General features: G+C 43.7%; 1 protein-coding gene across 2 annotated transcripts in view; it reads right to left on the bottom strand.

Moving 5' to 3' along the window:
• Positions 1-23,222, bottom strand: part of dbn1 (drebrin 1) — a 59,366-nt gene that overhangs the window by 12,216 nt on the left and 23,928 nt on the right. For both annotated transcript variants that reach the window (XM_030793211.1, XM_030793212.1), the window contains exons 2-7: positions 8,200-8,255; positions 6,724-6,836; positions 5,522-5,596; positions 2,011-2,157; positions 1,132-1,209; positions 56-207 (exon numbers count right to left, since the gene is read on the bottom strand). In XM_030793211.1, coding sequence (XP_030649071.1) covers positions 56-207; positions 1,132-1,209; positions 2,011-2,157; positions 5,522-5,596; positions 6,724-6,836; positions 8,200-8,255 — 621 coding nt within the window. The remainder of the gene's footprint in view (positions 1-55; positions 208-1,131; positions 1,210-2,010; positions 2,158-5,521; positions 5,597-6,723; positions 6,837-8,199; positions 8,256-23,222) is intronic.

The following is a 23,222-nucleotide window of genomic DNA, read 5'->3' as shown; positions in this document are numbered from 1 at the left end:
TGAAAGTGAGATTAAGGTTCTCTGTGTTAAGGTTCGATGATGCGTCCGTTCTTACCGGTGTTCCTCAATCTGTCGCTCTCTCTCGCGATACCTCCTCTCTCTCTCCTCCTGCTGCTTTCGTTCCAGCTCCATCCGCTCCTGTTCGAAACGCTGCCTCTCCTCCGCTGCCTTCCTCCTCTCCTCCTCCTTACGCATCTCCTCCTCACGCTATCGCGGAACGAGACGTGTCCGGAAACAAACATCTTTTTAACCTTCAGCATTTCAACCTTTTTTCTCCCCTCATCTATGCGCCTTTTAAAGAAATATCATCACTAAATATGATTATATGTTTCCTGGGCGATAACCTGCACCAACATTCTCTAAAGCCCACAGATTTTCTTAGCCCCGCCTTCTAAGTGTGAATTCGAGAAAGAATGAAGCCGATTGGGTGGAAAACTCTAAAATTCCAAAAACTTTACAATCTGTCCGGCGAATACCAGCTGGGTTCGTTAACGAGCCAAGCCCACCGGACGCCAAACAAAGGTCGGCTTCAGCCCCATCCACACACTCTGCAGAACCTCAAATCCAAAACCTTACAGTTACTGTTCAGTTCACATCAAACAGAACTAGCTAGTCCCGTATAAAGTTCTGACCAAGAGCAGAGTACCAGCTCTTCAGAGCAGAGAACTATCTTAATTTTTTAATGACCTGATATGCACATTACATGACTATAGAGGCCTAACAGTAGCAAAATGATTTGGTTTATTATTGTTTTATCATTATTTTAATTTATTATTTGATTCGTGACTTGAATGGGACCTTTATGAGAATGAGTTCCTTTAAAAAAACAACAAAAAAAACGAGAAACCAGCAAACCGAAACCAAACAAATCTACCGGGGACCCAGATTTGGACTAGGACAGTTTACAGTGAGCACTGCAACATTTACACTAATGTTAGAACAATAGGGTGAGGGAACAGTGTTGATTCACTCAGAGTGTTAAGGGTATTCATGTCTGCTTCCCCTCTAAAATCCCCCACACCCCCCCCCCCTTCCCTTCTCCACCACTGCCCCCCCCCCCAAACCTCTCCACCGAGAGTCCTTGCTCAAGGCAAACTCTTAGCGTCAGCGTTCCAGGAGTTGGATTCCTACCTTGGCCTGTTCCCAGAATTCCTCTCTATTGATTTTCTTCATCTCGATCTCTGCGTTCGTTTTCTGGTAGGTCGTGCCCTGAGGACACACAACGGAGGCAGTGAGTGGAGTGCCAGCCATTTTGGGTATTATTTAGTGATTTTTTTTTGTTTGTTTTGTTTTTCTTTGTATGTGGTATCAGACACCAAGAAACAAAAGCTCTTTCTGTGCTTGGTGAAGAAATCTCCTGATAAACTTCAACTAAAATTCAGGAGAAGAAAACTCCTAATAAAATTCCTACTGACATAAACATGCTATGAACCTGGAATACTGGAATATTAACTGGGTTAATATGACTAGTGTTTAAATCACCTGCTTTATCTCAGATCTTAATCTGAACAAACATAATGTGTGTGTGCGTGTGCGTGTGTGCGTGTGTGTGAATGGCCCGGCAAGGTCACATGGAGGTCATTCAGATAACATGAGGAAAAACAGGCGGAAGGATTTGGACTATTTCGGAGATGAGTGACTCATTTGCTGTTTGGCCCTTTGTAGAAAAGCAACATTGTTTCAGTTCCTCTGTAGCGAGAAGCTACGGAGACTTGAGCCATTTCCTCTCAAAACAGCCAAGGACCCCATGTGTTCGTCTTCACACTAATAAACAGCCTTTTACAGACAACCTGATTTTTATGTTTCTCTCTCTGTTAGGACTGTCTCTCTCTCTCTCTCTCTCTCTCTCTCACACACACACATACACACACACGCATGCACGCATGCACGCGCACACACACACACACACACACACACACACATTATTCAACAAGCTGTATATACTTCTACACCTCACTGACTTCACTCTTATATCCCACCCCCAAAAGATAAAATGAACCAATCACGTACAACGTGCTCTGTGGTTTCCTCGTCTCTCGTTCTCAGTCGGCTGAGGACCGGGCTGGCCACCGAGGCCATCCCATTGGTCAGTCTCTGTCCAATGGCTGAGGGGTCAATGTCGTCCATGCTGCTGGCATTCACGATGACATCAACCCCCTGCAAAGAGAGAAAACAGAGAGAGAGAGACAGAGAGAGGGAGAGAGAAAGAGAGAGAGAGAGTGAGAAAGACGTCAATCACGGTGTTTCTAATGGCAACCGTATCCCCCAGCAACCGGGGCACGCTTCAGTGAATAAAAGGGGCTTCGCTGGTCGCCACAGAATACCACTTTTCCCCCCTTCAGAGCTCCTAATGGAGTGTGTGAGCAGCAAGACTGACAAACCAGCCCTGCAGACCTCACACTGGACGTGTGTGGAAAACAGCCAGAGACAGGATTAACTGGGAGAGAACCTGAGCTCCGTGTGCGTGTGCGTGTGCATGTGCGTGTGCGTGTGTGAGACAGTGGAGACTGCCTGTACAATCACAAAACCTGAGCAACTCCAAAAAATGACCACTGGATGAGTCTAACATAAAGAATGCTATGGAACGGATCTACTGAGATAATTATGTACATATGAATGTGTTAGATGAGCGGTTTTCAGTGTATGGTGACATCCTTTAGACTTTATAGAAATACTGAAGATAGAACGAAAAGGTTAAAGTCTAAAATACTCTGGAAGTTCAGCACTGTAATGTAGAAAGGTCCTAGATAGAATGTTGGTTTCATGATGGGACAGAAAGATACAGAGAGAGAAAGAGAAAGAGAAAGAGAGAGAGAGAGTGTGTGTGTGTGTGTATGTCTATGAGTTATGTGAGAAGCCATTTAATCATAAACACAGCCCACAGTATTTGGGGGAATTGGCCACTTTGTCCTGCTCTTACCCACTCAGACACATCTACTCTGTTATACTCTTATCCACTAAGCCATGTCCGCTCTGTTACACTCTTATCCACTCAGACACATCTACTCTGTTATACTCTTATCCACTAAGCCATGTCCGCCCTGTTACACTCTTATCCACTCAGACACATCTACTCTGTTATACTCTTATCCACTAAGCCATGTCCGCTCTGTTACACTCTTATCCACTCAGACACATCTACTCTGTTATACTCTTATCCACTAAGCCATGTCCGCTCTGTTACACTCTTATCCACTCAGACACATCTACTCTGTTATACTCTTATCCACTAAGCCATGTCCGCTCTGTTACACTCTTATCCACTCAGACACATCTACTCGGTTATACTCTTATCCACTAAGCCATGTCCGCTCTGTTACACTCTTATCCACTCAGACACATTTGCTCTGTTATACTCTTATCCACTGAGCCATGTGCGCTCTGTTATACTCTTATCCACTCAGACACATCTACTCCGTTATACTCTTATCCACTAAGCCATGTCCGCTCTGTTACACTCTTATCCACTCAGACACATCTACTCTGTTATACTCTTATCCACTAAGCCATGTCCACTCTGTTACACTCTTATCCACTCAGACACATCTGCTCTGTTATACTCTTATCCACTGAGCCATGTGCGCTCTGTTATACTCTTATCCACTCAGACACATCTACTCTGTTATACTCTTATCCACTAAGCCATGTCCGCTCTGTTATACTCTTATCCACTCAGACACATCTACTCTGTTATACTCTTATTCACTGAGCCATGTCCACTCTGTCCTGTTTGTTCTTCACTAAGTCATGTCCGCTCTGTTATACACCTTATTTACTCAGACACATCTACTCTGTTATACTCTTATTCACTGAGCCATGTCCACTCTGTCCTGTCTGTTCTTCACTAAGTCATGTCCGCTCTGTTACACACCTTATCCACTCAGATACATCTACTCTGTTATACTCTTATTCACTGAGCCATGTCCACTCTGTCCTGTCTGTTCTTCACTAAGTCATGTCCGCTCTATTACACTCTTATCCACTCAGACACATCTACTCTGTTATACTCTTATTCACTGAGCTATGTCCAGTCTGTCCTGTCTGTTATTCACTGACATGTCTGCTCTGTTATACACCTTATCCACACAGACACATCTACTCTGTTATACTCTTATTCACTGAGCTATGTCCACTCTGTCCTGTCTGTTATTCACTGACATGTCTGCTCTGTTATACACCTTATTCACTCAGACACATCTACTCTGTTATACTCTTATTCACTGAGACATGTCCACTCTGTCCTGTCTACTCTTCACTGAGCCATGTCCACTCTGTCCTGTCTGTTCTTCACTAAACCATGTCCGCTCAGTTATGTTCTTATTCACTAAGTCATGTCTATTCTGTTCTGTTTGTTCTGCACTAAGTCTAATCTAAGCCTAATCACACATCGTGCTAGAGCGAATGTGCCTTTGAAATGTCTGGTGAAAAGAGCAGCCCAAGAGACTGACAACGACCTGTTCAGATCAATTTCTGTCTGCCAGCTCGCATTGTTCCTCCTAACCTCTCTCTACCACACACACACACACACACACACACACACACACAATTGCTACTTCATCCTTCGTAGCCTCTTTTATTCTTTCTCCAGGAGGGTTATTCCGATCTCCCACTCTTTTCCTTCTCTCTCTCTCTCTGTCTCTCTCAACCACTCTCTCCTTTCCATTTTCTCATTCTCTACCTCGCTCTCTCGGTCGCCCACGCGCCAACGCCGAAGAGACAGAACAGATGAAAAGATGAGTGAAACGCCACTCAGCGCGTTACTACAGACGTACGCCTTCGACACAATAACCCCTGAAGAACGCATTAGTCATCTGTAAAAAGAAAAAAAGAAAAAAAGAATGTCTTTCGCTCTGTACTACCAGCTGTCTGTTATATTACCCATAAACCAAAGCTCGTCTAAAGCCAGCCTTCCTCCCACTGTCTCTCTGGGTTCACTCTCGACCGCACAGCAGGGCACAGAGTCCGCATCGCTGCATTTTAAATGCATTTACGCACGTCAAAAACGCCGCACGCAACACACACACAGAGAACACAGCTAAACCTCCTAATCGGCAAGAACTCTTCTCTAACGAGTTGTTAGCCAATTTTGGTTTTTTTATTCTTTTTTTTGTCGCTTTTTTTTTTTTTGCGCTGAGGCGAAGGGGAGCGCACGCCCGTTAAATCGGCAATTAAACTTTGCGTCGTCACTTGAGACGGAACACATCTGCATACCACTTTTCGTTTTTCGTTAAAAAAAAACTGAGTCTCAACTGGTCTGATGAGTTCATTTGCCTGCTTTACAATCAGCGTTGTAGTATATTTATAATCTGACTTCTACTTTGACCCAACTGTGGGAAAGTAAAATGGTAAGCCCGTATGCTAACTGAACCTCCGTCCTGTGGGAAACTGTATGGAATGATAAAGATGGCAAATCTGATCACAGTTTGGGAAACTGAGTGTGTCTGGGTGTGTACTGGAAGCCACTGGAATTTAAAATGGGAGTTAAAGAGGAACACTGTTTTGTTACTATGGGGATGCCAACCTGGAAAAATTCGGCGATGGTGGCTACATGACTGGCACAGGCACACTTCCTGGCGTCGGGAACGTCCTCACCAACCTAAACAAAAGAAACACATGCACACACACACACACACACACACACACACACACACACACACGTACTTATATACACACACATTCTTACATACATATTCATTATTCATGAGACAGTGAGAATGATAATCCTAAAAACAGCAGTTCTCTCTCAGTCAGCCGGACCACTTGGGCCAAAAGAGTCAAGACCGTCCAGTAGGAGTGTTCCTGAGCAGCTGTGACAGGTTTGACCATTGGCAGAAGTTACCGAGCCAGCTGAGAAATCCTGTTTCATTGGATACCCCACAAGCTTGGGAACTCACTAATACTACACCAGCAAGTAATACAGTAATACAATTATATTATTACACAACAGGCTTCGCTGCACGAAAACATCCAAAATCCATAACGAGACTGGATTGCAAGGAAATGAATCTCTCTGCTTCGCACACATGCGCACACGCATATTTATATCTATATATATATTACACGTCTTTACACGTTTCCCACTCCGAGTATTGTTGTTGCTGAGTGTGGTCTATTCAGGCTGTGGTCATGTAATAACAACAGAAATAATGCCACAGAGATCTCGCTACATCCAGGTGATTAACGTACATTCAGTTATATCAAATCAGAAACAATACTCCCTGATTGTGGCGACCGAAAAGAAAAAAGGACATAATAATGAATTGTAATAGAAACGGTAGATCCATACAAAGCTCTATGGAAAAAAGGGGCATTCAGATTTTAAACTCAAGCGTCGGGTTTGAATGGCGAAACATTTTTAATTCACGCACAAACTACAGGCGAGACTATTCTGGGAGAATTATAGAAAAATCCCCCAAAATTTTCCATGACTCCAGACACCGTAGCCTGTGACATCATGCAGATTCGAGCAATGACAACCTCAAAATGGATATTGACTAACGGGAATGAAGCTGTCATTTCGCATGTATGGAGCGACCTTTTCACAGTTACCCCGTTTGCGTCCTTGCCGATAAACATAGCGACGTTCTTGCTAACAGCCAACTCAAACGCTCGGTCACAGAAATGAATGACCGAACGTAGCTCCGCTTAGCTCCGCTAACATGAGACAGATTTAGCACAGAGTATTTGATACAGGTGTCGGCGTCTTGCGTCCGAATCTCTTACCCAGTTGATGAGGATGTAGCGTGGCAACGCGGCAGCTGGATCCTTCAGACTGCAAAAACCGTACATGATGCGAGCATTGTCGAAGGTCACGGTGATCTCCGCCAGTCCACCGTCTGTCAATCAAAGGGACAAGAGAATGACTCTTTTCGTGGTTTTCCAGATTTTCCGTGTCAAGAAAAATAAAAAAAAAAATGCAGGTGTGGTTTCCTGTTGCAATGTAGCAAGTCATCACAAATTTGTCCCTCAGTAAGAGAGTGTGTGTGTGTGTGTGTGTGCGTGCGTGCGTGCGTGTAGTCAGACAGGCTCTCCATCTAGTATAAAGGGTTGTTGTGGTTTCTACAGCAGAGATAAGGAAGATTACATAGGAAAGACGAGGGTAAACACATTGTCCCACCCAGTTCTTAAAAACTGATATTAAAAGTGCAGCACACAACAAACAAACAAACAAACCAACAGACTTTCTCATCCCAAACAACAATACATGTCAGTCTCACCGGCCACTGTAGAGCTAATAATCACGGCCTCTCTGACGACTTTTTCCGAGTCAAGCATTGACTCATTATTGCTAAATTACAGCTTTCGGAAACGTTCCCCAGAGACACGGGGAGAGGAAATCCACTCATACTGAACAAATAAACCAAAACAGAGACGACAGGAGGCGTTTTCAGAGGGCGAAGTGGCAGCGCGGCCGGTGGCACTTCGAAAAAGAAACCCCTAAATCTTCAAGTAAATCTAAATTATATCCAAAATTAGGATCAGCAGAGTCGGTTCCGCTTTAAACGAATCTACGTGAGCACGCTACGCGAACACTTCCTTCGGAAAGAAAAGATCTTTCCTTGTAACTCTGGGCGGAATTTTAAGTTTAAATGTTTGAAACACGTAAATATGAATGAATTCACAGTGTACGACCGTGCGCATACGCCTGTAGTTACCACACAGTACGATACCATATACGGAATACAGCGCAGTACTTCATAGAGGCCAGTGTCGGCTAGTGTACCGTGACATTAAAAACAAAATGCTAATACTTCAACCTCAAAATATGCACTGTTCTCAAACGAGCTGATCTGGCTTTAAAGATTTTGGCAATCAAAGAAGTTAAGGCCGCAAACTACACCAGAATTTGTTGGATAGTGTGACGGTGTGGACAGTGCTGAAGTGAACTGGATTTTGTTGATTTGAAGTGAATTGAGCTGTGCACACTATACTGAATTGAAGTGAACCGAACTGGATTGGAATGGACCGTGTAGATTGTGTAAGTAGAACCAAAATGAAACACATTGCATTGGCAGTGTTCAGAGACCTAAAATTGTTTGGACAGTGTAGACAGTGTGAATAATACTGAAATGTATTGCACTGTTAACAGCGTGTATCGAGCTGAAATCAGTGGAACAGTATGAAAAGTGTGAACAGAGCTGAAACTGGGACGTTCTGTAGGTTGTGTATATTCAGAATAGAAATAATTTTTTTCCATACCTCCTGATGATGCCAGTGTCAAGTCATTACTGTCTCCCTCATATGTATATATTGCCCTGCAAAGGAGAAATCAGAAGGAGAAAGAGAGAGAGAGAGATTGTAAATTAGGATTACAGTTTAAACCATTTAGAAAAACACACGATAACCCCATTGCACCAAATCTTTCGAATACCGGCTCTGTGTATTGCAATTTGCATAGCTGAGGACAAGCACTGTATGATTAATACTAGATCAGTGCGCAAAAATACATTAAAATACTCCAGATGTATTCAACAGTAAACATATATATCAACAGCACTGTGGAGGATGCCAAGGTTCAAGTGGTTCCACAAACGTTAAGAGCAAAAACAGCCACAATCCATAAACTAGTCACACAGTCGCTGTCACTGGGAACTGCTTGGTTGGTTTTCAGGGGGGGGTTTTGTAGCTCAAAGTGACCCTTCTTCTTTTTTTTTTTAATATCGTTGATTCAACGCTGAAGTGCATTGCTAAAAGCGTTTTGCTCTTGACTCTCATCGTGTAAGGCCGCGGCGGTGCATCGCAGGTCAAGGTTGCCGTTAGCTCAGAGTCGGAACCGTTATTATCGTCTGTCATCGAGGGTTTACCGCGTGGGAGTGATAAAAATATAGCACTCTACTTGTTAGTCTTTTCCCCCCTTAGTTTGTAGCATAAGCTTAACTGCTGTTTCCGTGACCATTGTAACACTCAAATGAGACTGCCCCTGTTAATTCTCTCCTACCGACAATAATAGTAACCAAACATTGAGAGGAAGACGTTTTTTGGAGGATTTCAAAGAGAGGAGCTGATGGCACCAACTGCCTTGTTTTTATCTCCTCACTTGCGGAGGTCATTTTTTACGTAGCTCAAGCTCATTACCGACGCCTCTAACCCGTTCGCCTTATTACTGTAAAGCGGTGAGTGGGAGTGTTGTGTTACACCGCTTCGGGAGACAAATGGTTGGACAGAAGGATCCCTACCATTAGCTACAGTACGTGCTAGTACTGCTTCGTGCAAACAGTCACCATCTCCGTGGGTTTCCGCAAAGGAACAGCTCTGCGTTTTTTCTTGGTTTCTTTTTTTCCCTCAGACAATCTGCCTGATGCTAAGAACGCGCCGAGTCCATCAGTTTACAGCGTTTTAAAAAAAAAACATGCATAATTTGTCTCTGCAGAGACCACACACAAACCTGCTAATCAATATGAGCCCAGACAACCTCTGGCGAAACAACAGTGAAATGATGCAGATTTGCTAACTCGAGTTTTAATTTTTTTTTTCTTTCTTTTTTTTACATTTCCCCGAGCAACCAATCCAAAGAATATTTCTCAAGAAAACAGCACTCCAATGATATGCAGAGATTTCTGGGCCCAAAATTAGCTCTGTTTCTACTTAGACTTTAGGAAAAAGGCTTGTGTCCATCCTGCTACTTCTATTCTCTCTTTCCTTCTCTCTCTCTCTCTTTCTCTCTCTCTCTCCCTCAGGCTGACCTTGAGGGGAGAATACGGGTGTCGCTGATGGAGAAAATTGGCCGACCACCATGATACTGACACTGAACATGGAGAAAGGCTGAAACTTCAGCCAGTGTGTCTCTCTGTCTCTCTCTCTCTCTCTCTGAAATTCCCCCGGGAGACTTAAGCCAAAACCAGACACTGTCTAAACAATCATGCTAGTGCTCAGACGCGCAGGAGGGGTAGTGTGCTAGCGACGTAGCATGACGCCAAGGCACAGAAAAGCCTCACAAAGGGCAAAGAAGGCAGGTGCTCTGGCTAGGAGACTGGACTACAACCCAGAAACACAGAACAGCCAGAAGCCTCAGAGTAAAGTTTAAATACACACACAAGAAAGGGGGGGGGGGGGGGTGCAAGCATCCTTGTAAGACATCGTGGCTTAGCAGAGGAGATAGGAGTCTTAACAGGTAGGTTACAAAAAACGCCTGCCACCAGCCAGTAACGATGACAACAACATCTATTAGCAGCAAGAGAAGATCCACAAGCGATTCTAGAATATTCTGTCATGTTAACACAGGCAAAGAAGCAGAGATGAATTCGCCTATAACAAAACGATCGCAGCAACAGATTCAGGACCACAGAGGAAGGTCAATAAGATTAATCTGGGAAAGTCTGAAACGTGTTTAAAGAGGGTTACAGAGGGAAAGAGATAATCTCCTTCATCTTCATTTAGATCATTGTATTGTGAGGGAGGCCAGCAGGCTTGACCCAGAGAGTGTGTGAAATGTGTGTGTGTGTGTGTGTGCATGTGTATGCGTGTGAGAGGGAGAGAGAGAGAGAGGTGTGTGTCAGAAATCTCCTAATCCAGGGGCTGTCCTCGTCACTGCAGTCATTAATTCGACTCGTTAATCAGCTTTAAACGGTGACTGAGATCAGATAATGTGGCCTATGTACACAACTATATGAAAAAAAAAAGAAAGAGTATTCACATTAATAAACGAAATACACAGTATCTTTTACTCATGCTATCCTCTTTTTTTTTTGGTCTTTGAGCAAAATTTCCCTATAATTTGAACAAAAGTACATCTGAATTGACCGAATCTTGAGGCAAGGTTGATTTTTCAATCTTACGATCACGCGGACCTCAGCATTAGCCATTACTATGAGGTTAACATTCTGTACCAGCTAACCAGAAATTCAGCAACTTATGAAGCACCTTTAAAAAGGATCTTTGAGTCAGTACTTCACCATCTTAAAGTTTAAAAGTCAGCTTTCAATTCATCAAAAGTATATCAAGAAATCGCACGTGTCATTATTTGTCATGTTTATGGCTCAGAGGTTTTTTTATAATGTTTTGGACATATCTAAATCGACGGAATCTAAACATATGTATCCGTGTTTTGTAAAAGACACCATCACAAACTTACAGACTACAGAAGGCTACTGTTTAAACCCCAGTAAGTGATGCCTGTCTAAGGAGGATGCCAATATAATGACTAACTCTTTAGTTCCCTCTGGCAGACCTCATGAACTTGTCCCAGTACAAGTTCAAGCTTTTGAAATGAAATGTAGTTCATGGATCTTGCTGTTCTCGGTAGTTGCTTTATTGATTAAAGGCTTAAGAAAAAAAAAGTACATTTTGGTAAATGTGTCTCCAACGTGGCACAAACGGGTAGTAAATTTATTTATGGATAAATAACAATCAGTACGAATTTTGTATGCTGCCTAGGGACTTCAAAAGCTATAGCACCTACTCAGAAATATAGCATTCTCTTGTTTCTTTCTAATGTTTGTTGTAAACAGAGATCTGCCTGTCCAGTGGCCACGATGCAATTGTGGAACACGATGCTTTTCTTATTGCAGCGTTCGCTCAGTCTGCTTCCTGTCCTGCAGCCAACCAATGACAAGCAGTTGATTCACCACCATACGACCCGTCCTGTCAGGGACCACGTTGAGGACAGGGCCTGACTCAAGCACAGTTTCAACCCCAAGTCAGTTACAGACAGAGAGAGAGAGAGAGAAAGAGAGAGAGAATAGGAATGGGAGCCCGCTCTAGCGTTTGCTGTTTTGACACTATAAATAATTCCCTTTAAACCACACTCTTTATTATTCATAAACGAGCTGTATGACCTAGAAACGCCGCGCAGGGCGTCAGTTGGGCCGGAGAAAGACGGAGCGAATAACAGTACAGGGCACCGAGGAAAGGGCTTCCTACTGTATTGTCTCTCTTGCCAACAGAACAACGGGCCTCTATCACCTAGTTTAACTTGGTCCCGCCTCTTTGAACGAAAAGAAAACGTGTACCTTCTCTTTTCTTCAAATGTCTTTGTAATGTCACAGACAAATGAGAGCGCAATAAATAAAGCGATGACTCAAATTACGGTACGGACCGTTTACTCGTGACAGTCTCTCTTCGTGGCTAATTAATCTGTAAATTAACAGTCAACTGGAATCCTCAGCAAGAGAGAAAGGTAAAAAAAAATTAAATAAATAAATCACAGCGCGAGGACCAGTTAAGCTGGCAGCGGGGAAATGAGTTCCATTCGGAGCCTTCGGAACTCATTTTCGACCGTGTCATCCGTGATTACTGCACGGTTTGCCTAAGCATCAGCTACTAATCCGATTGCTTCTCTGTCTCGCCGTGTCCAATCAGTCCTGTATCCGTGACAAAGCGCTTTTTTTCCAGGAAGCCAAAGCAATCAAACATTTCCGAAATACTGCCCAGAGATATATGAGCACACAACAAACGCATCTTGTACTAATGAAACGCTCAAGCACTATATACAATGCTCTTTTATTATAAATAAACAAACCAAGCTAATTTTTCCCAGAAACACCTCTTGGAGCTGAAAAGATTCTATCTCCCTTTATTAATCTGGAAGGAAAGAACAAATGACGTCACATGAGAAAAGTTACTTCCTCCCTCCTCAGAGAAGACTCGAGGTTTAACAGTTAAATCGGGACTAAAAAAAAAAAATCATGGTCGAGTTAACATGGCAACCGAACGCGGTACCTCTGTAGCGAAATTAATGTGATAAAGTAAAAAAAAAAAAAAGACGTTAAATGAAATGTGGGCAAGTGTTGGCACATACTTCAGAGATGCTCTCTGAGATTTACTTAAGCACGGCCAATACCGTGCGGACCAATGGCCTAAGCGCTAGTCCGCAGTCAATCAATACTCTAAGTCGACAATGAGACATACCAGGTTTGACACAGGTATTGAAAGGGTTAACTGGTCATGGGAGGGGAGGGGGATGGGTTACAAACTCAAATACTGAAACTTAGATATACTGGAATTCTTATTTGCATTGGGTTTTTCTACAGTTTGAGTTTTTTAATGTCAAAGAACATTTGCTAACTCTACCTGATTAACAGAGCAGAAATGCCGAGTTGTCTACTGTAGGCTCGTCTTAAGATAACGAACTTTGAATTAACGTGGCAAGCCCAAATGACTGTTTATTCTGTCTCTTATGTGTATCCCCGTGTGACAGACTACTAGCAAATTAAGAGCAGTAGAAAAGCAGCTTATAGCCAGCACGTCTAGAGTGTCACTGCATAAGCCCAGTGTGCAACCTCTGATCAAGACGTCTAGAATAATACTTACACAGTAGCATCAAAATCTTTCCATGCTCAACCTGAGTCAAATATGTGAGGTTTGCAAAACACCAACAGGCTTGCAAACATTCTCTCTCTCTCTCTCTCTCTCTCTCTCTCTCTCTCACGCGCACACACGCACACACACACACACACACACAGATGCACTTCTACCATCCATTTCTATTGTCTTGGTGAACTCAAGGATTCAAAAATTTGCATAATCTTAAACCCAAGCCATCCCGAATAGACTTAGTGTAATTTTATTGGTCAAAATATGCACCCTGGGCCACACATACACACACGCACACATGCACGCGTGCACACACACACACACACACACACACACACACACACACATCTCACTCAGTGAACTCATCTAAACCAGCTGTAGTTTGGAGAAAAGACAAGAACGTGCACCGGAATACCGTAAAACAAACATCAGAATTTTATCTCAAATATCTGTGACAAACCGCCACACAAACAAAGGCCTTAACTGACCATTCAGCCAAGCACCATAAACACCAGCTCATCCCAATGCAGTCAAAGACATAATACAATCAAACACGGACAGAGACAGAGAGAGAAAACTTAAGTGCATCTCAGCAGAAACGCAAAGCTTAGAAGGTTCCAGTCAACCGAAAAAAAAAAAAAAAGTGTAATGTTGCAACCGAAGCTATCAAACGGAGGAAGCAGAGACAAAGTGACCATATCTGCTTTTTGTTTGTTTACTGACATTCATCCAACACTCCACACCACCCGCCACCACTTTCCACAAAGCCCAAAAAAACCCCCCAGCTCAGCCAAAGCGTCTGACTCCAATCGATCTGTATTCTACTGGTGTGTATAAACCATGCGGCCAATTTGGAGCAAAATCGTTAACACACCCCCCCCCCCCCCCCCCCCCCCCCCCCCCCCGACGTGGAGAGGAACTCTTTAAAAAAGAAACAACAACAACAAAAAAAAAGAAGAAATATATTTCAAAATTCTCCAAATTCCAACCTCTCATGAGCAGGTCATATGAAAAATACATGAGAAAATGACAGGGGACTGGTAGGTAACCGATGGGTATGTGGACTGATGACACAAAGAGGAGGGGGGGGAGGGAGAAGGAAGGAGAAGTCTGAGGAGAACCTGCTCACTCACCATGCCACGTGAAAAGCACGGTTTCACCACGTGACCAAACACAATTAGATAACAGACCTTATATGGGTGCATCAAGCATAATTTAGCTCTGCATGCATGTGTGTGTTTGTGTGTGTGTGTGTGCGTGCGCGTGCGTGTGTGTGTGTGTGTGTGTGCGTGCGTGCGTTTGATGTACTTTGGAACATGGTGCTATTTAAAATCACAGCACAGGTTCAGAGAGAAGGAGAGAAAGAAAAGAGAAAAGACGAGAGGCTCATTAAATGACCAACAACATCCATTTCAAAGGGAGAGATAAGATAGAACTGTTCTCTCTGATGGAGGGCGAGGAAAGGGGGGGGTGGGGGGGTCATCTTGATCCCCTCTCAAGGTTCATTAAGTTCCATGGTTGACTAACATCCAGATGTTGTGTTTGATGATGAAATGGAGACAGTAGAGCAAACATAAACCTTAAATGCCCTTTGACCTAATGAACAGTCAAGAATATCTCTCTCTCTCTCTCTCTCTCTCTCTCTCAGTTTCTCACTCTCTCCAGATGTTCAGACAAAATCCTGAATTGCTTACTGTGTGCCACTGAAGTGCTGAAAACAAACTGTCAAGCCAAAGAATGTGATATAACAGAGAGATAGGGAGGGGCAGAGAGAGAGAGACAGAGAGAGAGAGAGAAAGAGACAGGGAGGGACAGAGAGAGAGAGACAGAGAGAGAGATAGGGAGGGGCAGAGAGAGAGAGAGGCAGAGAGAGAGGGAGAGAGAGAGAGAGAGAGAGAGAAAGGCAGACATATGGTAGCTGTGTCCTGAGGCTGTGAAGGAAAGAGTGAGCTGCAGAGCTGAAAGAGGCTGTGACCCCATGTGGCCATCACACTGACAGCTGTCACAGGAAAACACACACACACACACACACACACACACACATCACCGGGAGAATGAAGAACAGTCAATATGCTCTTCAGATGACTCTGAGACTGCCGTAGCCATATGACTTTCAATATAAAATAACACTCACACATTCAGCAAATACAACACTTTTCTCCATGCACAGAAACCAAGTACATTTACCAGGATATCATCCGAATCTCCCAAAATTTAGAACCTATAAAATAATTGTCCCCTTTTCTGGTGCTGTCTACAAGAGAGAATCCAAAGCCCACAAGAAAGAAAGAAAGAAAGAAAGAAAGAAAGAAAGAAAGATGAGGATGAAAAGGCAGGGGTGAAAACTCAAGAAAAATGAATGAATTGGGGGAATCATAGTCAGACATCTGCTGCAGACAGACAGACAGACAGACACATACACACACACTCCCCTTCTTTTCTCCACTTGCTTTTTTAGGGCAAGCTCACACAAGCCCCTTCATCCACTCCCTACGGTGCATCACCAAGACAACAGCGGCATCCCTGTCATTACCATGACGACAAAAGCCCATGACCAGGAGGAGAGGGGTGGGAGGGGTCGTGCTACCTGCAGCCACAGAGTGGGGAAATTTCGATGTTCTTAGGTTCCATGTTATGATCACTACACACACACACACACACGCAGTGTGGGGTTTGCAGTGTGTTTTCCAGATAAGAGAGCCAAAGCGTCTCTAGAGACTGAACACACAACATTTCAAAGCCACGCTGAGAGGGAAAAAAAAAATCTGTCTGTTTCCACTGCTTTGTGTGCTGGACAAAAATAAACTCTGAGATAGCAAAATGACAGAAGTAAACCATGCAACCTTTTTTTTTTCCCCTGACAACACAAATAACATGTCATAACCTACAATCTGCAAATGATCGCCGATCTGTTGCTGATGAAATCCACTCTGTTATGAATTCATAATTATAACAGTTATCATATATGTGAATGTACAGATGCAGACCGGCCAGAGAACACAGACGTGCTGAGGTTCATTCACAGACAGGTTCCACTTGACTGTATCAATAAGAGATAATTACTGTACGTGACCGGTTCTAACAGCAGACATAAGGGAGAGGAGTGAATCGTCCTCTGTAATTTGACCTAGTTCCAGATTGAACCAGTGCCCCCGTTGCCTGGGCCAGCGCCTCTGTCTCCGAGGAGAACCATGTGGGTCCTGTCGTGTTTTTGTGTCTATATTAGCCACTTGGCTCTGGACTGGCAGAGGGCAGAGGGAAGCGGGCGGGGCGGGGCGGGGGCGGGGCCTCCGTGGAGAGATGCGCTGTATGCATCTGCTTCATCACTTATCAGCAAGTGACAGAGAGAGAGAGAGAGAGAGAGAGAGAGAGAGAGAGACGAATGTTTTGATTAATCTCTCCCTCTGTTTTAAGACCCCTGGAGACCCCTCTCTGAGCAGTGTGGCCCAAATGTGGACACCCCCCCCCCCCCCCCAAACCCCAACCCTCAACCTCCCTCCTCCATCTCCCCTCAGTACATTGACCTGAAAGCTATGGAGACCAGTTAAAAAATACACAACAACGTTTGACTGCAAAGTCCTGTCCTGTCCTTTTTTTTTTTTTTTCTCCATGTTTCTGGTCGTCACTCCTTTGCAACATTGCATATGACACAGTTGAGGCATGTAACCATATCACCACTAAAACGGGGGAATATACAACTGGTATCTACTGCAGGGTTGTCATGACAACACAGAATCCCCCACCATCCAACAGAAGGGGAATGAATGTTATTCTTTCACACTGCTTGTCTTGTGTGGACTCTGTACCTAAAATGGCTGAATTGTAAGTGCTTTGATGCAGATGCTTCACAACCGCTGCTGAAGGTAATTTTAGTGTTGGACAAATTTTTGTTGAGTTGACTTGCTCTGCTAAGCCACGTGAATCATTTTTTACAGACCGTTTACATGCATACTCAAAACTGCCACCAGAATCAATTAAGGATGAGTAAGTAAAATAAGTCGAAATAGTTCTCACAGCTGAATGACGATAAAAACCGAATTACTGGTAACTAGCGTTTTGATACCAAATAGCTTTTCAGCCAAGGTTTTTAACTCTTTTTTTTTTTTTTTTGCTCTAAAAACGTCTAAGCCAGACTCTCTCAAATATATTTCGGGTTGGCTGAGCATAAATGGATCTTGCTTACCACACATATGGCAGAGCACTTGGAGAAAGAAAAAAAAACCCCAGGAGGGAATATAATCCTTCCTGTGATGGTTTATCCCTCTCCCTAGACCATCACATAACAGCAGTTCATCTTCTTTATGTAATGACACGAACCGTTGCTGAGGGGAGACAGTTGGGAATCTGGCCGAACGCAACGCACCCGAGGGCCGACAGGTTTTCGCTGACTTTGCGTTGGTCACAGTGCGTTGAAGGTTTCTCTCCGGGGGTGCTCGGACCAGACGCACTACTATACACTCTCCTACGGAACATTCCAGAGTATCATCTGTGTCTGGAAAGGAACGCCAACGATTTGGTGAAAACCAATATACACAAATGGAAATGGTACATGTTACACCTTGGCTGAACCGGGATCAGTGTAGGCGCTGCTGATTTCACTACTAGCTATTAGAACACAAGAACCAGACTGGTTTTAGACCAACAACCTCGGGGCAGAACTCTCTACTGTCTTTTGGATAGCCTGCAATAAACTAGCAACATGCTATTTTTTTCCACTCAGTCCAAACCTACCGATACATGAACTTCAGAAAGCCGAGTCTAAGCAAGAAGCCTTCACAACCTTAAAACTATCAACCGCGGGGGGGGGGGGGGGGGGGGGGGGGGGGGGGATAAGACACCTGATCGCAAAAACATTTCGCTGAATTCCTCACAACATACGGAAACCTCTGAAGAGATGCAGTTGTGATATGCGGCCCCGAGGGAAACTAAAAGCTAGGCTTTATTGCTACTTTATCATACAGCTCTCGTGTTCTATGAGGTTTTAAAGCAAACACACGTCAAAATGTCAAACATTACAGTAAAGAGGACTTCACAGTTGCCGTAAAGAAAGGGGTGTTGTGCGTTACATGTATACAAGTCGCAAAATTTACGGTTTATTTAAGAGGAGACATGCGGGTAGAGCTTGATAAATTACTGTTATCCAGACTGAAACGGCAATAATGCTAATTCTCGTAACGCAGAGGTAGTACAATTTATGGGGCAGCTTTCGTGACGAGCTAACTACTACATCAGGTCTGTATAAGTAAACGGTAAAAAAAAAAAAAAAAAAATCGATTGCATGTTACGTTGTCATGTACCACAGAGCGAGCCAGGGTTTAGATTATGTACCAACTCTAAATTTTAAAGGCTCAAAGCTTTGAGATGGATTGAAATGAGCTGATCTCTCTCACTGCCCTTTACCCAATACATGATGATTTTTTTGGGTGGGGGGGGGGGGAGGGGGACAAGAACGCTCCATCTTTAAATGAGCTTACCAGAACCACAAAAAAGGCCAAAAGCGGAAAAAAAAACGTTGGTCATAATGGCTTTTGTCTGTGAGCACAGAAGGATTTAGGGGTGCAAGAAGAGAGGCCACTTCAACTACATCTTTCTTCAAATCCTTTAGATGAAATCTACCCCACAGTAGTCATCGGTGAGCCCATAATGACATCATCTCTCGGTCCATTCCTTTCTCGTGCATCTGCTGTTAGATTTGAGGGGGTGTGAGGGGTGGCCAGACAGGGAGGAAGGGAGAGGGAGAGAGAGAGAGAGATGGAGAGAGAGAGAGAGAGAGTTCAAAACTATGTGTTCTGTCTGAGAATGTGTGGTGAGTTAGACGTGTGCATTTTACTGTTGGGCGAGGGAAAGCTCAGAAGCTTGGGAAAATATCCATATATGGTCAAAAGTCAAAGTGAGGTAGAGAGGTTTGTGAAGGAAGAAGAAAAAGAGAGAGAGAGAGAGAAAAAAAAAAAAAGGAATCGCAAACGAAACATTGCTTTGTGTTAGGAAACAGCTGCTTTCGGAGTGTCAGACACATGCGACTGACCACAACAGTGTCAGACATCACCTCCCCAGCAATGGTGTGACCGCATCCAGGTGTAATTATAAACTGACTGCAGGGATTATTAGGGCCGTAAGCAGGATTCCTTTGGCAGAAGCAGAATACTGCGGGGATGAGGCAAACGAGAGGTAGAGAAGAAAAGGAGATGCATGCGGACACAGATGGAACAGAAACGCACGTTGTCACTTTCTGCCACAGCAAGTTGCACAGCTGAACGATGATCTATGTTAGCCCACGGGCTTCAGAGACTCTGAGTGAGAAAGCAATGAAAATAGCAGATGCACGCGCGCACGCACACACACGCACACACACACACACCTAGAAAGATTTACACATGCAGATGTACACACACACACACACACAGAAAGATTTACACAGGCAGATGCAAACACACATACACACACACACATACACATATACGCACGTATGCATGCATGCACACACACTCACATGTAAGCGTAAACAGATGCATTTGTCGGAAATTGAGGTCACACACACTCAAACACACACACACACACACACACTTAGAGACCAGGTCACATCTCAACAAGCATCAGTGTCACTAAAGGCTTGAAGCTCATTCAGCCATCTATGTTCTTTCCCATAAGCCTGTGCTTGCTCAAGCAACAATAACAGTACTCCAGACGCATTATCACTAACATCATCTCTCTCTCTCTCCCTCTCTCTCTTTCACATACGCACACACAAACATATACACAAAGTACATCTTTTTTTTACATCCCACCTAATTTGCATAGGCCAGCAGACTCTTCATTCATTCAGATGAGTGAAAGAGTGATGCCCAAAATAACACCACAGTACTGGGGGTTTCTAAAATTAGCCAACGCATCATTGGATCTCGCACCTCTTTTCAACATGCTGGCGCCCAAAATCGTCCGTGAATGGGCAGATTGAAAACACCAAAGACATCTTTTTTTGCTTTTCTTTTCTTTTTTTTTTTTTGCTTCTTTTTCTCGGTGTGTCTGATACTAAATCTCCTTTTCCTGAACCACTTCAGAACAGTTGAATCAGTTCTATTAAAAACAGAGAGAGAGAGAGAGAGAGAGAGGGGGGGGGGGGGGAACAGAATAGAAAAGAGAAGCGCAGAAAGAGAGAGAGAGAAAATAGCTTGTTTCAAAGGCATGTGAAAGTGAATTGGTCAGTCTTGATCTAATGGCCTATGCATATATTTATGAGACCAGTAATGCTTAATGTTGAACATCGCTGTCGGAAGCCCCCTAGTCGTCTTTTCGTCCATTTAACATTTCGTCTCATTTCAGATCAGTCCAGGGCCAGCAAACCTACACTGTTATTTCTGTAAGGAGGGTCACCCCCCCCCCCAAGAAAAAGAACACCAAAATCCATTTAACCAAGTTGTGCGACTGCCATATGGGGTCTGAATGAACAGTGAGGGCTAATTGCATTGAATGTTAACCCAGGGGGTTGACATTGTCTCAAGTCAGTGCGTGAGACGTTCCTTCAGAAACCTTTTTCTCCTCCCAGAAAGACAGTTTTCCTCTTTTACAAGCTTCTCCTGTCACCGTTGGGGGGGGGTGTTTCATTTCTGAGATTCCAAACGTGTGATGCTTTCTGGATTAGAGAAGGAGAGGCACGCATCTTAAATCTTGCACGCGCATCCCGATAACCTTTTGACTTATATTTTTAGCTCGAGTTTATGTTGTAGTTATCAAGTCACACCACAGAAGCAGAAATCTTGGTTTATAGGGGAAACAGAAAACATGGCCTGCAGTTTCGAGTGAATACGAGAGTCAGAAAATGCTCCACGTTGGCTTCTGCAGTTTGTACATGCAGGCATCCGGGGCAGATGGAGGAATTGTTGAATAAGTGGTTGTAAACCCAGGGAATTGTGAGAGACAGAATTTTCCACTGCCAATAGCCACAGGCATTGACTCGTGGAGAGAGTGAGCATCTTTAGTTTCCATCAGAACAGAGCAAATATTTAATGCTTAGCAAGCTTATGAGCACAGTTTTTTTTTTTTTATGTGACCGCAGATTAAGGACACGTTGAGGACTTAAAAAATTATTTTCAACGGAGAATACCCATTAATACTGAGATTTAGTCAAGAACTAAGCTCTGTCGGTGTCTGGAGCCATGCAGACAGGTTGTAATAAGCCAAAGTAGACTAGCTTTAATGCTAACATGCTAAGTTCTTCCTCAATCAAATGCAGCTAGGACGTTGGGGGTTTTTTTTTTGATCATTTCACTAAATGTTTATATCACCGACCTCCTGAAATATAAACGCAAACACGACCCCCCCCCCCCCCTTTTCGGTCTAGATGACCTCACAAGCATTGACCACTTGGAAGTACACAATGCAGCATGACTTTGCCAACAGCAGATGGCCGTGCCGTAAACAAAGTCTGGAGACGGGATCGGCAAACAAGAGGAAAGTAGAAAAGCTCTCTTATCTCTCCCCTGCTGCCAAGAGCCTGAGACAGAACCAATCTATAACCCCGTCTTCGCCCTCTCTGAGGGGACCATCCTAGGGCCACAATCCTTCAGAAAGGTTTCATATGAAATTAATGGTTCCACCAAGACGGGCTAATCTGGTTTACAGACCGTTAAAACACTAACCTGCAGAACGAAGCAACGGAAAAGCGAACAATGTCTCCGTTCGCAGAACTCAACATTCAGCATCACCCCGATTATCAGAGGTCACGCCGTCCCTTTCCTAATGATGATGTAATGGTTTTATTATAAGCCAAGGTTTCAATGCCTTTCAAACCAGACCTGCCCTGCTGCCTTTGGAGAATTGCAGCTACTAGCACATATTTATTGTTTGCCAGGAAAGGGAAGATTCTATAAACCACTGCGAGACAAAATCCATCCATTTGCAAAAACCCATAGGTTAAGACTTAGCCCTTTGTCTTTTTCAGCATGGGGTTATATCTCTTTTTGGTGTAAAAAAAAAAAAAAAAAAAAAAAACCCCGGAATATATCTTTCAGGCAGGCATTTGCTGGAATGAAAACCATGTATTTTCAGTCTGTGAACACTCTTTCAATCCGGGCACCCTACGGTTCAACAAGTCCTGATGTCTTTGAGTGGGTGGTGACTCTGTAAGCCAGACACACACTGTCCCTGTACCAAATCTGCTATTTCAGAATCCCACAATATACTACAGCAAATCTCAGAGCCTCATAACGGACCACAGAGAGGATTAGTATTCATCTTTGTGGATGGATGGTTATTTCCTGCAGAAGAAGGTGAGATGACCTCTGTGGTTTTAAATGTAATGACTCCCCTGAGAAGTTGCATCATTCTGAGCTCTCTCTCTCTCTCTCTTTCTCTCTCTCTCGCCTTGCTTTACCCATTACTTTCAATTTGCCAGCTGTACCAGGAACCGTCCGTCTTTTAGGGTCATGATATCATCGCTCAGGCATTTGGATCAGCACAGACAGAGCTTTGTGGTGTCTGAAGCCACAGCCATGTTGAACATCAACCATTACCAACTTTGTCGCCAAATACCTTTTTTTTTTTTTTTTTTTTGCAGAGCAAGCAAAGAGCTTCTTTGTTTAGTTGATTCCTATTAAGGTCCATTGCTGAACAAGATTTATCCACGTGAGTACTTGTTTTCAACCCAGACAAACTCGGTTATCAGAATGGCCCAGGACCTGAGGGTGGGGTGGGCGTTTGGGTACGTCGTTGGTAAAAGTGCTGGTGTGAATAATGTTTTATAGCCATGCTAGATGGAACCAGACGCGTGCACTGGGGCAAAGCCAGCACTCTCCAGGAGATCTGTAATTGAGATGAATCACATCTGTCATTTCATTTTGATGCGGACCTGTGATCCATAAATCATTTTCGTTTTCTACATCCATTTGTTGAAACCATCCTTCTATACCGTCTTGTTAAAAAACCTGAAAAACGTGGTGTTTCCCTTAGCATTTGCTTCAGTGGAAATATTCACA

Source organism: Chanos chanos, chromosome 16, assembly GCF_902362185.1.
Source record: "Chanos chanos chromosome 16, fChaCha1.1, whole genome shotgun sequence".
NCBI classification, from domain to species: domain Eukaryota; kingdom Metazoa; phylum Chordata; class Actinopteri; order Gonorynchiformes; family Chanidae; genus Chanos; species Chanos chanos.
The sequence above is the reverse complement of the archived record's forward strand: the minus strand, read 5'-3'. Positions and strand labels throughout refer to the sequence as shown.